This window comes from Triticum urartu, chromosome 6A, assembly GCF_056163025.1.
Source record: "Triticum urartu cultivar PI428250 chromosome 6A, HENAU_Tu73, whole genome shotgun sequence".
Classification (NCBI taxonomy): Eukaryota; Viridiplantae; Streptophyta; class Magnoliopsida; order Poales; family Poaceae; genus Triticum; species Triticum urartu.
The window spans coordinates 363457498-363469793 of NC_141878.1; the positions used below are offsets into that span (position 1 = coordinate 363457498).

General features: G+C 45.5%; 1 protein-coding gene across 1 annotated transcript; it reads right to left on the reverse strand.

Annotated features, from left to right (window-relative positions):
- Window positions 1–8727: 8727 nt before the first annotated feature.
- On the reverse strand, window positions 8728–11825 carry LOC125515973 (uncharacterized). The gene is made up of 5 exons (XM_048681450.2): window positions 11814–11825; window positions 10906–11670; window positions 10440–10532; window positions 9732–9910; window positions 8728–8870 (listed from the first exon to the last, which is right to left on the reverse strand). Exons 1-5 carry the CDS (start codon window positions 11823–11825, stop codon window positions 8861–8863), a joined length of 1059 nt encoding a protein of 352 aa, XP_048537407.2. The 3' UTR covers window positions 8728–8860.
- Between the last annotated feature and the right edge of the window lie 471 nt (window positions 11826–12296).

Consider the following 12296-nt stretch of genomic DNA (forward strand, 5'->3'; position numbering starts at 1 on the left):
CACATCTGAGTGAACAAGCATAAAAGGGGAAATACTCCTAAGACCCTTACTCACATAAGATGTCCTTGTGTGTTTAGCAAACTCACATGCATCACACACAAGCTTGTTCTTATCCACCCCACACATTACATCGGGAAAGACTTTACTCATCTTCTCAAAAGACATATGTCCCATTCTACAATGGTGAAGCATTACCTTTGTTTCCTTTTCTCCCATCATTGTTGCTAACATCGTAGACACCGCATTATTTGGCACCTTGCGATCCATGTACCATAGCCCATTACGCCTGGTTCCAGTCCCAAGCCTCTTCCCCGTTTGCCTCTCCTGAATTAGACATAAATAGCGGTCAACTATTACTCGACAATCCACATCGTCAACCAAAGCACTCATTGACATAAGATTGACTGGAAAGGCAGGAACATGCAAAACAGATGAAAGTTTAATAGATGGTGTGCATTGTATTGTGCCAATGCCTTTAATGGGTTGTGAGGTGCCATCAGCAGTTTGGATAGTCTCCTTACATGTGGGTGGATATGGAATATATGACTCAAATTCCATTGATGTGCCGGCAACATGCTTTGATGCCCCCGAATCTAATATCCAATCAGGATGTGATCTTTGTGAGAGAATAGATGCATGAGCACAATTACCTTCATCTGTAGATACAAAGTGAGCAAAGTTGCCGTAACTACAATCCTCATGATCCTTATCACCTGTGCTTTCTGTTCTTTTCTTTGATTCTTCTTGGGTTGCGAGTGAGGATCCTTCTTCTGAGACTGCCACATTTGCCCTTTGACCACCAGAGTATCCCCGGCCTCCCCTTAATCCACCTCGGTTATATCCTCTCCCCCTTCCACGCATGTTCCTACGTGGAGCCGTGCAAGAACGAATCAAATGACCCTTCTCACCGCAGTTGAAGCACTCTCTGCTCTTATAGTCGGTTGCTATGAAGGCTGGATGAGATGGAGTCGTTGTATTGTTCTTCATCAACTTTAATCGGACCTCCTCCTGTGCCATTGCTGCTATGGCATCCTCTAAGGCAGGTAGAGTAGGTTGATGAAATAAAGTAGCACGTCTCGCCTCAAATTCAGAGTTCAATCCTTTGAGAAACTGCATCACTCGTCTGCGTTCAATCCATTTTCTAGCAGCTGCTATGCAATCTGCATGTGGCAAATCCAGAGGATCATAGTGATCTAAATCAGCCCACAAACGCTGCAGTTCAGCAACATACTCCATCACAGAATTTTCCCCTTGTCTGAGTTCACCAACTCTCTCCTCTGTTTCAGCTATTAACATCACATTCCCTTCACCTGAGTACACTTTTGAGAGGGTTTTCCATACCTCAGTAGCAGTTGAGATAGTCTCAACAGTTGCAGCAATGGTGGAGACAAGGAGTTCAACAACCATGCCACTATCAAAGAGTTGGTACTGCTCCATATCCTCCATTCTGAAGTTTTCTTGTCTCCTGGCTCCTCTGCCTCACCACTGACAAAGCCCTCAAGCCCTTTAGTCCTCAAGATGAGTAGCGCCCTTCTTGACCAGCTCAAATAATTCTTAACACCTTCCAGCTTAATTTCATTTGGCATCAAGTCAATTTTCTGAATTGGCTCAATGTGAGGAACAATTGCATTATTTAGAGATGCTGCAGCTCCTACCTTGGCTGTTAGGAGCTCAGCCAATTTTTCAATTGCCTTCTCGAGTCCCTGATTTTCTCCCATGTCTTGCCTCAATCACAGCAGGCAAGAACTTTCCTTCTTCCTCAGTACGCTATCTAGCAGCCCCTCACACAGCAGCACCAAATCAATCCAGGAGCTCTTACCTCCTCTTCTCTGCTAACTCCACTGTAGTACACCACCACCAGCAACAGAGTCAGCAGCAGCACTTGCAAGCAGCAACAACTGCAGACTGTTCTCAGTCTTTCTCCAGCAGCAGCAAGCCAGCCGCACAAGCAGCAAACCAGCCAGTACTTGGCCTCTCCCCTGGCGCAGCCGCCTCCTTCCTCTGCCCTCTGCCACACACAGTAGCACCCGCAGCACCAGGAGCACTTCGCGCGCGCGCACCTCTTCACGGGAGAGAGCAGTGCCGCCTGTAGCCTCCAATCCCCTCCAGGCGCTCCGCAGGCAGCCCGCGCGCTCGCACGCAGCCGCGCCCGCCGGCCCTCTCCAAGCGCGCCTCTACCGCCGCCGGTCCCGCCTCCAGTGCCCCGCGCAGCACACGCGCGCCAACAACCACCCTGGGTGCCCGGAGCTCCGCCCCACGCTGCCGATTCACCGCCGGCGACCTACAGAACCCAGCGTCGCCTCCCGCCTGTGCTCTGACACCATGAAGTGTGGTGGGTTTGGGAAATTTCTGGATAACTCTCTTCCTCTCTAGTCTGTACAATACATATACTGGTTTACATGGGCCATGTGGGCCAGATTCACACATATACAGCCCAACAATTTTGTTCGACAATTACAGTTGAAGTTCTTTATAATTGGGGTGAACATGGTTTTGAACATAGTTTGGAGTCAGGGATTGAGAATTAAAATTCGTTTTTCACCAAAAAGAAAAACTTTGTACTAATTACTCATATCTGTTTTCCTCTCTGATGCTTGATGCCTCCAATTATTTAATAGTTCTTTTTTCTCTATATATTTTCAGTGTATATTTGGTGATTACCAAGTTTATATTCGTAAAAATCAAGGCAGTAGTGTAGGAAGAGAAATGGCACTGGCTCTACAAATAAGTCTATTCAGCTTCTTATGCATTAAAATAACATTGAATCCCTTGCTGCAGATAATCTGTATAGACAAAAGTAACAATCTCATTTGTGTGTTCTATTGTTAGTATGACAAATGGGTACATGAAAGTAGTAGCTTTTGTCATTCAGTTGGTAATATTGGTGTACTCTAAAATGCTGTAGTTGTCTTATTTTGTTCAGTCTATCCATGTAGGTGTTAAACGTTACACGAAAGAGAAGAAACGACCGTGTTGATGGACCCTATAGCAGGTTCAGTGTGCAGTTATTTAGTTTCTTTAGCACGAGTGTGCATGCACGCACACGTACATACAGAGTTACTAGTAGTAGTTTATTTTGATGATGTGGTTGTTGTCCTTCATTTGCCAACTATTACCTCTCTTCACTAATGTAAGACGTTTTGGCCAAAACGTCTTACATTAGTGGACAGAGGGTGTAAATACGATGGCTGCCTTGGTTTACTTTCCATGTTGTAATTGACCCCCCACGCCGCCTTCAGTTTTTACTGATATAAGAACATACTATTATTGGTCTGTGTTTCCCTGGATATTCAGATTGATCCATCCTCATAAGGGTAAGTTCAGTATTATATGGATTCAGTTTCATAGTCTCTGTATCTGACATCCATGAATTGTGTTATCTGGTATTACAGCTTGGAAATTCTCAAAGCACATTTGTTCAAACGTTGGTTATATGAGCTATATTCTTAGTTTTTTTTTGAAGGTCTAAATTCTTAGTTTTTATGGTCACTCTGTCAGAGTACTAATTCCTGTTGCATCTAAAGTCAGTTAGTAATGCTGATTCCAGTACTGATGGATCGGATAACCTATAAGTATAGATGTACTTATCACAAGCAGGCTTGTTTCAGGCGTTCTGCTCTCAGATTGCTGGTGATTGAAGATCAGAGCCTCTGGCCCAAGGAAGATGGGACAGAGATATCTCTCACTCGCTCAAATCGTCGTGCAACACCCCCTTCTATGGTATCGATATGGTTCAGGCACCCCCAAACCTCTGGCAGCAAAATCTACACTTGGCTAGCTGCGGTCAACAGGTGCCGGCCTCCAGCACCCCAGGTGTTTCTTCCCTGTGCGAACAATCTGACAAGTCTCTTGTTCAACTTTTCTTCACAAAGGGTAATATGTTAATATAAATATATACTCTCTCCGTTCCTAAATATAAGTCTTTTATAGAGATTTTAATGCGGACTACGTACGGTTATATATAGACGTACTTTAGAGTATAGATTCACTCATTTTACTCCGTATATAATCCGCAGTGGAATCTTTAGAAAGACTTATATTTAGAAACGGAGGGAGTATAATTCGAAAGACGAGCCTTTGGCACCATAAGCCTTCCCCCGCCAAGCCTTCTACCTCCATGAAGGTCGGCGTGGTATCAATTATCTAATTCTTTTGGTTCTCTCCATTATCTAAATATATGCATTTTCTTGGTCATTGCACTTTACATTCTCCATTATAGAAATCTAAATCAAAATAATCATAAGAGAAAAAAGAAGTCCCTCGTGCCCCCGGCGTCGCCCTCCCCGAGCGAGGCGACCGGGGCGGTTCCCCACCCCCCCCCCCCCCCCCGCCCCTCCCCGCGAGTCCCCGCCCCCCTTCCCCCTCGCCGCTGCCGCCGGCGGGCGCGGCCGGGCGTTGCCCGCGCGATGCCCCGCAGTCTGGCGGTGGCGGCCCTCCTTCTTCCCCCGTCGCTGGACCCCGGCTCGGGCGGGCGGTCCTGGCGGCGGAGCCCTTCGGCCGGCGGCGTTCCGGCGCAGATCTGGACGGCGGCGGTGCGGAGGCGTTGCCCCTTGGCGGCGGTGACGGCCCATGGCTTGCGGCGGCCGGCGGCGCCCGGCTGGCCCAGATCTAGGCCCTACGGGCCCGATCTGGGTCGGGGCGGGCCTGCTGGGTGGCTGCAGTGGGCTGTTCTTCGGTGGTTTCCGGCGAGCTCCTCGCGATAGGGACGGCGGCTGCTGTGCCGCGACTGCTGCAGCACGGCGGCGGAGCTTCACGGGCCCACGCTGGGCCTGGCCGGACAGGGCGTCTGGTGTGCCTCTGCTGCTGTGCCCGGTCTGCTACCGCCTACGCCGGTGGAGGTTGTTCCCTCCCTCGTGGCTACGGTGCTGTCAGTCCTTGTCTTCGGGTGTCTCGTGTGGATCCGGCCGGCCTCGCTTCGTTGGCCGTGGTGAGATGACGGTGGTGTCCTCGTGACCGTTGGCGCATGTTGGTGGGCGGCGGGTGTGGTGGAGCCGAAGGTTGGTCCTGGGTGGTGGGCGCGAGAGGTCGGGAGAAATCCATGTCGGGTTGCCGGCACCAACAAGGTGACGCCTGCGGGCGCCGCCATCCTTCTTGAAGGGCGTCGGGTGACCCTCTCCCCCCCTCTACCCTCCGTGAACCGGGAGAAATCCTAGGATTCGTCCGGGCAGTAGGGTCGTCATCGTCGCATTCCTTCTTGAAGGTGGTGCTTGGTACACGGCAACTTGGTGGCTTTGGAGCATGGTGGTTATCTTCGGTGGGCGCAGCGATCGCGGTGTGCCATAGCTTTCGTTGATCCGGCGTTGTTGGCATTTCTTCTCTTATTTTCTCTTGTTTTTTTTCTTTTGGGCGTGCTTGTGCTGTTTGCCCCAGCGTGGTTCGGAATGTTGTATCGGGTGGTTGCTATATCAATATAGCGGGGCGTAAGCCTATTTCGGTAGAAATCTAAATATGCATTCGTTTATTCTTATCCGTGCCAAAGGACTGTTCCTATGTTACAAACTTATAGTTCAACTATAAATTATGCATCATCTCTATACTTCTAAAGGGGAAGTTGGTAGTCTCACCTCAGGTCTCACCAATCATATATTACGTTCGCGAGCGTCTTACAGGCGACCTTTAGCAACCAAGAGCAACCAATTTGGGCCGGCAAATTTCACGTGTGCATTAACTCAATGAAATCGGCACTTTCCCAAAACAATGTCATGCATTAACACATTCAAATCAAATCTTAAGAAAATCTCATCTAAATCCAAACTTTCATTGCCTTCTACTACTCATAACCAAATCAAATCAAAACTTATCAAAACATCAACTATAATCAAAGTTGCCTGGCACATTTGACGTGTGCATTAACTCAATCAAATCGACACTTTCCCAAAACAACGTCATCCATTAACTCATTCAAATGAAATCTTAAGAAAATCTCAACTAAACTCAAACTTTCATTGACTTCTACTACTCATAACCAAATCAAATCAAAACTTACCAAAACATCAACTATAAGCAAAGTTGCCCGACACATTTGATGTGTGCCCGTGTTATTTATTTTTCATTTTTTTATGTTTCGTTTTTTGGTTTCATTTTTTCCTATTTCATTCTTCTCTGACTAACCTATTATTTTGTACTCGATATACTATCAGAATCAACACAGAGTTGTACGTCATGGTGAGTTGGTAGCATCGCCTCCATTTCGGCTAAATAAAAATGAACACATTAATGCAATTAATTTGATAAGCAGTTAATTACATGTGCAATTAATTAGATCCAGTTAAATAGGGATTTATTCGCACCGAATAAATTCGAAAATTGATTCATTAATAATGAGGCTGTTAATTAGGCCTAAATATAACTAGAAGTAGCTATTTTTCAATTAGGAAGACAATTACTTAATTAGGCAGAAAACATTTTTTTTAAAACTCAAAACAGTTTTTGAAAAACAAGTTTTTAAAAAACATGACCATTTTTAAAAATTATGAATAATTTTACAAAAACTCAAAACATTTTTTGAATTTGCAAATTTTTTAACATGAACTTTTTAAAATTTGTGAACCCAAAACGGTAGTATTTTTTGAATTTGAAAACAAAGACGGAAAATAGGAACATTTTTTGAATTTCTAGAACATTTTTGAATTTGTGAATAAAATTTAAAAATGAGATATTTTTTGAATTTGTGAACAAATTTTGAATCATGAACATTTCTTTAATGGGAGAACAAATTTTATAAATGGGATCGTTTGTTTTGAAGTTCTTGAACATTTTTTTAGTTTGTGAACAAATTTTAAAATGCGAAGATTTTTTGACATTCAAACGTTTTAGAATTTTCAAACATTTTTTCAAAAGATGCAAACAAAATTTGAAATTCTATACTTTTTTGGAATTTCTGAACAAAATTGAAAAATAGGAACATCCTCTAAAAAAGTGAACAAAACTTGAAAAATGCGAACATTTTTAAAATTTCAGAACATTTGTTGAAATACAAAAAATAAATTGTAAAAAATAGAAATATGAAAGGAATGAAAAAAGGAAATAAAATAAAATAGAAAAAAAAAGGGGGAAGGAAAAGAAAAAATGAAACCCAGTTCAGGAACCTCCTAGAAGGCTCCTAAAACCGTAAAAAAGAAACCGGCTAGACACACCATAGAAGGTTCCAAAAACGGGATCGCTGAAACGCTAAACAGACCGGCCCACGCCTCGAACACTGGATCGATCGCCCAAACAAAATCCACAGACAACATCTGCAACAGATATGCAAATTTATTCAGTTTTCAACCTCATCTCACAAACACATTACCCTTTCCCTTGCTTAAAATAGCCACTGGCTTATGAATGGGACACCAAACTTAACTGCAGTTCACAACCCCAATTGTTCAATGGCACCATCCTGGATCAGCTAGAGATGCCTTCTACATGCTGTGGCCCTTTAGCAACTACCACATGCAGGAGCAACTTTAACTGAATTTACATGTACAGAACACCTAAACTTAACTGAATACCACACAAGTCAGCTACATTATATATATAAACCGGTACAAGCACGAGTAGTTCCATGTTATCATCAAGCAGCTCACATAAGGCACGTAGTGTCATCACATGGGATCACACACAAATAAATATAGTAAGCGCAGAGTGATGACAAGATGAGCTACCAATAAAAACAATCCTGGAAGAATGTCTGGCCAAGCAATGCACCCGTTCCAAATAAAACTGTTCCCAACATACCAAACATGCTCCTGAGAAAAGTAATTGGCCATGCACATTGAGCATGGTTTCCAAGGAAACAATTTACACCAATGTTGAGCTTTACTGTTTGTGGTAAAACCAACTGTAACATGTACAAACAGAGACTGTATAGTGTACAAACAAAGACATTTACCAACCACTACTACTAGCGGCAGTTCAGCTGCAGATGACTTAGGTAACCTCCATCATACAATGCCCCCTGCAGATCACACAGTAACCTTGGATAATCTTTCATGACCATCTGAACAAAAAACTGAAGATCACGCCTCGACTGATGCTTCGAGCTGTTCCAGATGAGCCTGAGGAGTCCTCTTACATCGTACTCATAGAAGACACGGTTCCCATTCTTATCAAGATAGTAATATGTCTTCAGGAGCATTTTGCATCTTGGTAATGACCAGCCATCAAAGTGAGACAAAGATGCTGACAAAGCACTCCACCCCTTCGTACTTTCAATGCTGCTGAACAACTGGTACATCACTACGAATGTGCCATATGCTTGAAAAGGCTCCATCAGATATATGTGATGTGCTAAGATGTTGGGACTGCAGACTGCTACGCCCTGTGAGATGACTCGAAGCCATTCAATCATATCTACAGGCAAGGGCTGCTTATGGAAAACTTCGTCCGTTATCATTTTCACAAAACTAGCATAGTCCTTGTCACCTTCGGCATCAGAATAGTCAACAAGCTGGTCCTCGCTGAAAAGGAGCTTAATGGAATCGTCTTTGTATATGATGAAGTTTCTTGAGCTGAAATTACCCCCAAGCGACTTCCCTTTGCCATGCAACCCAGCCAATTTACTATACGAGCCACCTACAGCGACCTTTGTAGATATCTTAGACAATTTGGACTCAGTGGTGAAGCCTGGAAGTAATGTGTTGTGGTGTAGCTTAAATCGAAGGGCATGATCATACAGCGATTCAGACCACCCACTAGCAGACTCACAGACCAAGATAGAATGATACAGACCAGTTGGGAGACTGGGGACTCTTGGTGGGTCGGGAGTGGGAAATTTCAGCATCTTTCTTCTTGATTGCGATATCCTGAGCTCTTCATCTTTCTTGCTGGTTCTTTTGTTACTAGGCGAGCAGTTCTTGCTTGATATTTTGCTATCAGATTAGCAGTTCCTGAAATAAAGGAACAAATCATATCATTCAGTCACTAAATAAACATCATCAGGCTAAAAGCTCCATCGATCGCCCCGGGATGTCAGAACACTGATCAGTCAATCATCAGGCTAAAACTACTGTAAAAAGCAGTCACAAAACATGGAACTAGAATCTAGTTCTTCAGAACTGTAATTACAGTCATTAGACACTAAAAATAAAGCAGCCATTCGGCAGTGTAATTACTAGTTTCTTCAGAACTGCAATTATTACAGTCTGAGGATAAATATTACATGAAACTACAAGTTCTCCATAACTCCAAATACATACAAGAGCACTGCTATTGGTAGTCTTAAATTTGATTAACTAAAAATACACCCAGTAAAGGACTGTGGCTTTGGTGGGATATGACTGTAAAAACATGATGCTATCCACTAAAAGTTCACTGCATCAAGATTTTTTCTTTACAAATTACTAACTTTGATGGGCTGCAAATACAATTAAAACGAACTATAAATTAGAGGGGAAACGAACTCCAGTTTGTAATTCATGGATGACTCCAAAGACAAGTAAAAGAAAAAGAATGTAGCTCCAGTTCACCATAAGTAGAATTTACATTCAAATCACAGTGTAACTCTAGTAGTTTAGAACAATAACTGCTAGTTCTAGAGAAATAAGGAACAAATCTTTGCGATGCAGCAGTGAACTGGAGTTACAATCTGTAGAATTATAACTGCTAGTTCTAGAGATGATCCACACAGCAGAGAAGATCCAAAACCAACTTTACTCCCTCCGATCCACACTTTGAGGTATGAAGGTTGGAGCTACAATACATATCCCAGTCACAAACACTTAAACAATTTTTGAGGTATAAGTTAGTACCTTGACTTAATCGTTGCCAGGGGTGTCATATCAGGAGAAGGGAGCAGGCTTTCGCTGCTATCTTTACATGGATTCGTTAATAACTTCCTCATGTTGAAGCAATTCTCAATCCAAGCAGTGGTAGTGACTGTCTTCCCATCTGCTTCCCAGAATATTCTGGCCCCTGGTGGTACCTGACCCTATGTGGACAAGAAAGACAATAAATGATTAAAGTAGTAAGGCAAATATTTGGGGATTCAGCTCAGTTGGGTCTAGCCTAAAGCTTCATAACAACACAGTAGTACTAAGCTAAATGCGAGTTATTCTTCTTTAGTAAAAAGTATATTTTAGTTTATGTTTACTGAAAACTACTGTGTCAAGCTGAAAATTACTAACACATACTACTATTTTCCAAGTATCAACAGGAGACTAAATAAAAATGTAACAACTTGTGCATATTAACAGCTCATAAAAGAATGAGATCAATGTATCACCAAGTTGAAACGAAGGTCATTTAACTGTGTAGACAGAATAATTGGTCATTACAGGAATTCTAAGCTGTGAAATGTGAAACTCTGAAATTCTAGCTGCAGTCAGGTGCTTCTTATGTTAAAAAAAATTAGTTCAATGGTTATCCCAAGTATAGCATAAATTCCCCCTCTCAGGCAGTATACGTCGCTAGTGACTACAGCTGAACGCACAATAGAAAAGCAGGTAAGAAAAACTCACTTTCACAGCGATGTGTGTGGCTTCGTTGTAGTTGATTCCTGTCCCAACCTTGCCACCCAAGCTTTCAATTATTTGAGTATAATCGTCAAGTCCCTACACAAACGTAAATATAGTAGACACAAAGTGTTATTGCTCGTGGTGTTAAAATATGTAATTAGCTTAACATCTTGCTTCTTAATTCTCTTTCATATCATCATTCCCGGTCTAAAATAATTATTCTAATCCCTTAGTTTATCTTCCTCTCATATAAACAGAACGCCTTTTCACAATAAAGGATTGTAATGCACAAAGTGTTGGAGCTTTAGAAACTACACACAGTTTACTCGTCATGTATCTAGATTTTTCATATAGTAGACCAAAATTTGAGCTGGTGTATAACCTGAAAGTAACTTGAATTCGTGTCACCCTTCCAACTTTCCAAGAACAGAATTAAAGAGACGGGGATGGGAGATATCCAAACTCTCACCACATCCTCGACGAAGTGGTCGACGAAGATGAAGAGCAAACCAAAGAAGGGCTTGTCGCCTCGGCTGGCCCTGGCTTCTTCCCGGGCGGGCGACCTCCCCGTCGTGCCCCCGCGTCCTGCGCTCTCCTCCTCTGGCGCTCGCTCGATCATCCTAGGCGCGCCTTCTCCGCCCGCATCTCCGAGTCTTGGTGGCTCCCCAGCGGCAACGGAGGAGGGGGCTGAGGGCTTGACGACGGGAGGGAAGGTCTCCCCAGCAGCAACGGAGAAGAGGACCGAGGGCTTGACGACGGGAGCGAGGGTCTCCCCGCCAGCAACGGAAGACGGGGCGGAGGGCTCGACGGTGGGAGCAGGGCGCGCGGCAGCTCGGGCCGCCCCAGCGGCAGCGGAGGATGGATCCGAGGTCTTGAGGGCGGGAGCAGGGGGCGCCCCAGCGGCGAGGAAGGACGGAGCCAAGGGTGCAGGCTCTGGCTCGGGAGCAGCGGCTCGATCGAGAGGCTCACCGCCGCGGGGCGGCTTCCCTCCGCTGCCGGCAGGCGGAGTACCGGCTTGATCACGATAGTCTTGGGGAGTGGCTGCGTCCCGCCGACGCGCGGCGGCCTCCCGCTGCCGTCTGGGGGCAGGCGGCGCCCCGGCCCCGGCATCACGGCGAGGAGGGGGGAAGGGGAGGGAGGGAGGGCTTGCGATTTTACTCCGACGGGGAATTGGGGGAAGAGGGAAAGGGGGGGGAGACGGAAATTTTGGGGATGGGAGGGGCGGGGGCTCGGGCTCCGATTCGAAACTCGAAACTCGAAAAGCCTCGGCCCAACCTAGGCGTCGGCTGACCGATCCCGCCCACGATCGGTCCCCTCCAGGCCGTTGGGTAGCCGTTTGATCGGTCCTGGTGCATCAACATTCCCGTCGTCTCGCACCTTGTACGACATCGCATGAAAAAATTCCTCTCCTCATCATGCGCACAAAGGAAGTCAACGAGCGCGCAGAAAAAAAAATCCAACGAGCGACTTCGCACGAGTCACGGCCAGCGTGCCGGCACAGGTCCTCATAGGAAACACAGCACGAGTCACTGTCGGCTATAGAGCTGGGTGCTCACTGTCCCAGCACAGGTCGCGGCCGGTCCCAACACAAACGCTCGCCATCCCCAACATTGGTCGAGATCGTCTCAACACGGACGCTCGTCGTCCCAAACATGGGATGGCCGTTCGCAGCATGGGTGCTCGTTGTCCCACATTCGTGACTAGCGGTTGCAGAAGCCTCGTGGCCTACTTATAGCCACATCGGAGGGCATCCGCGTAGATTAGCCAGCAGTGTCGGCGGACGGCCTTGCAGCTCCCTACAACAGCGCAACACTGCCCCGTAGCGGCGCCTGGCTGGAGGGGCCAGTAGGTGTGAGCCAT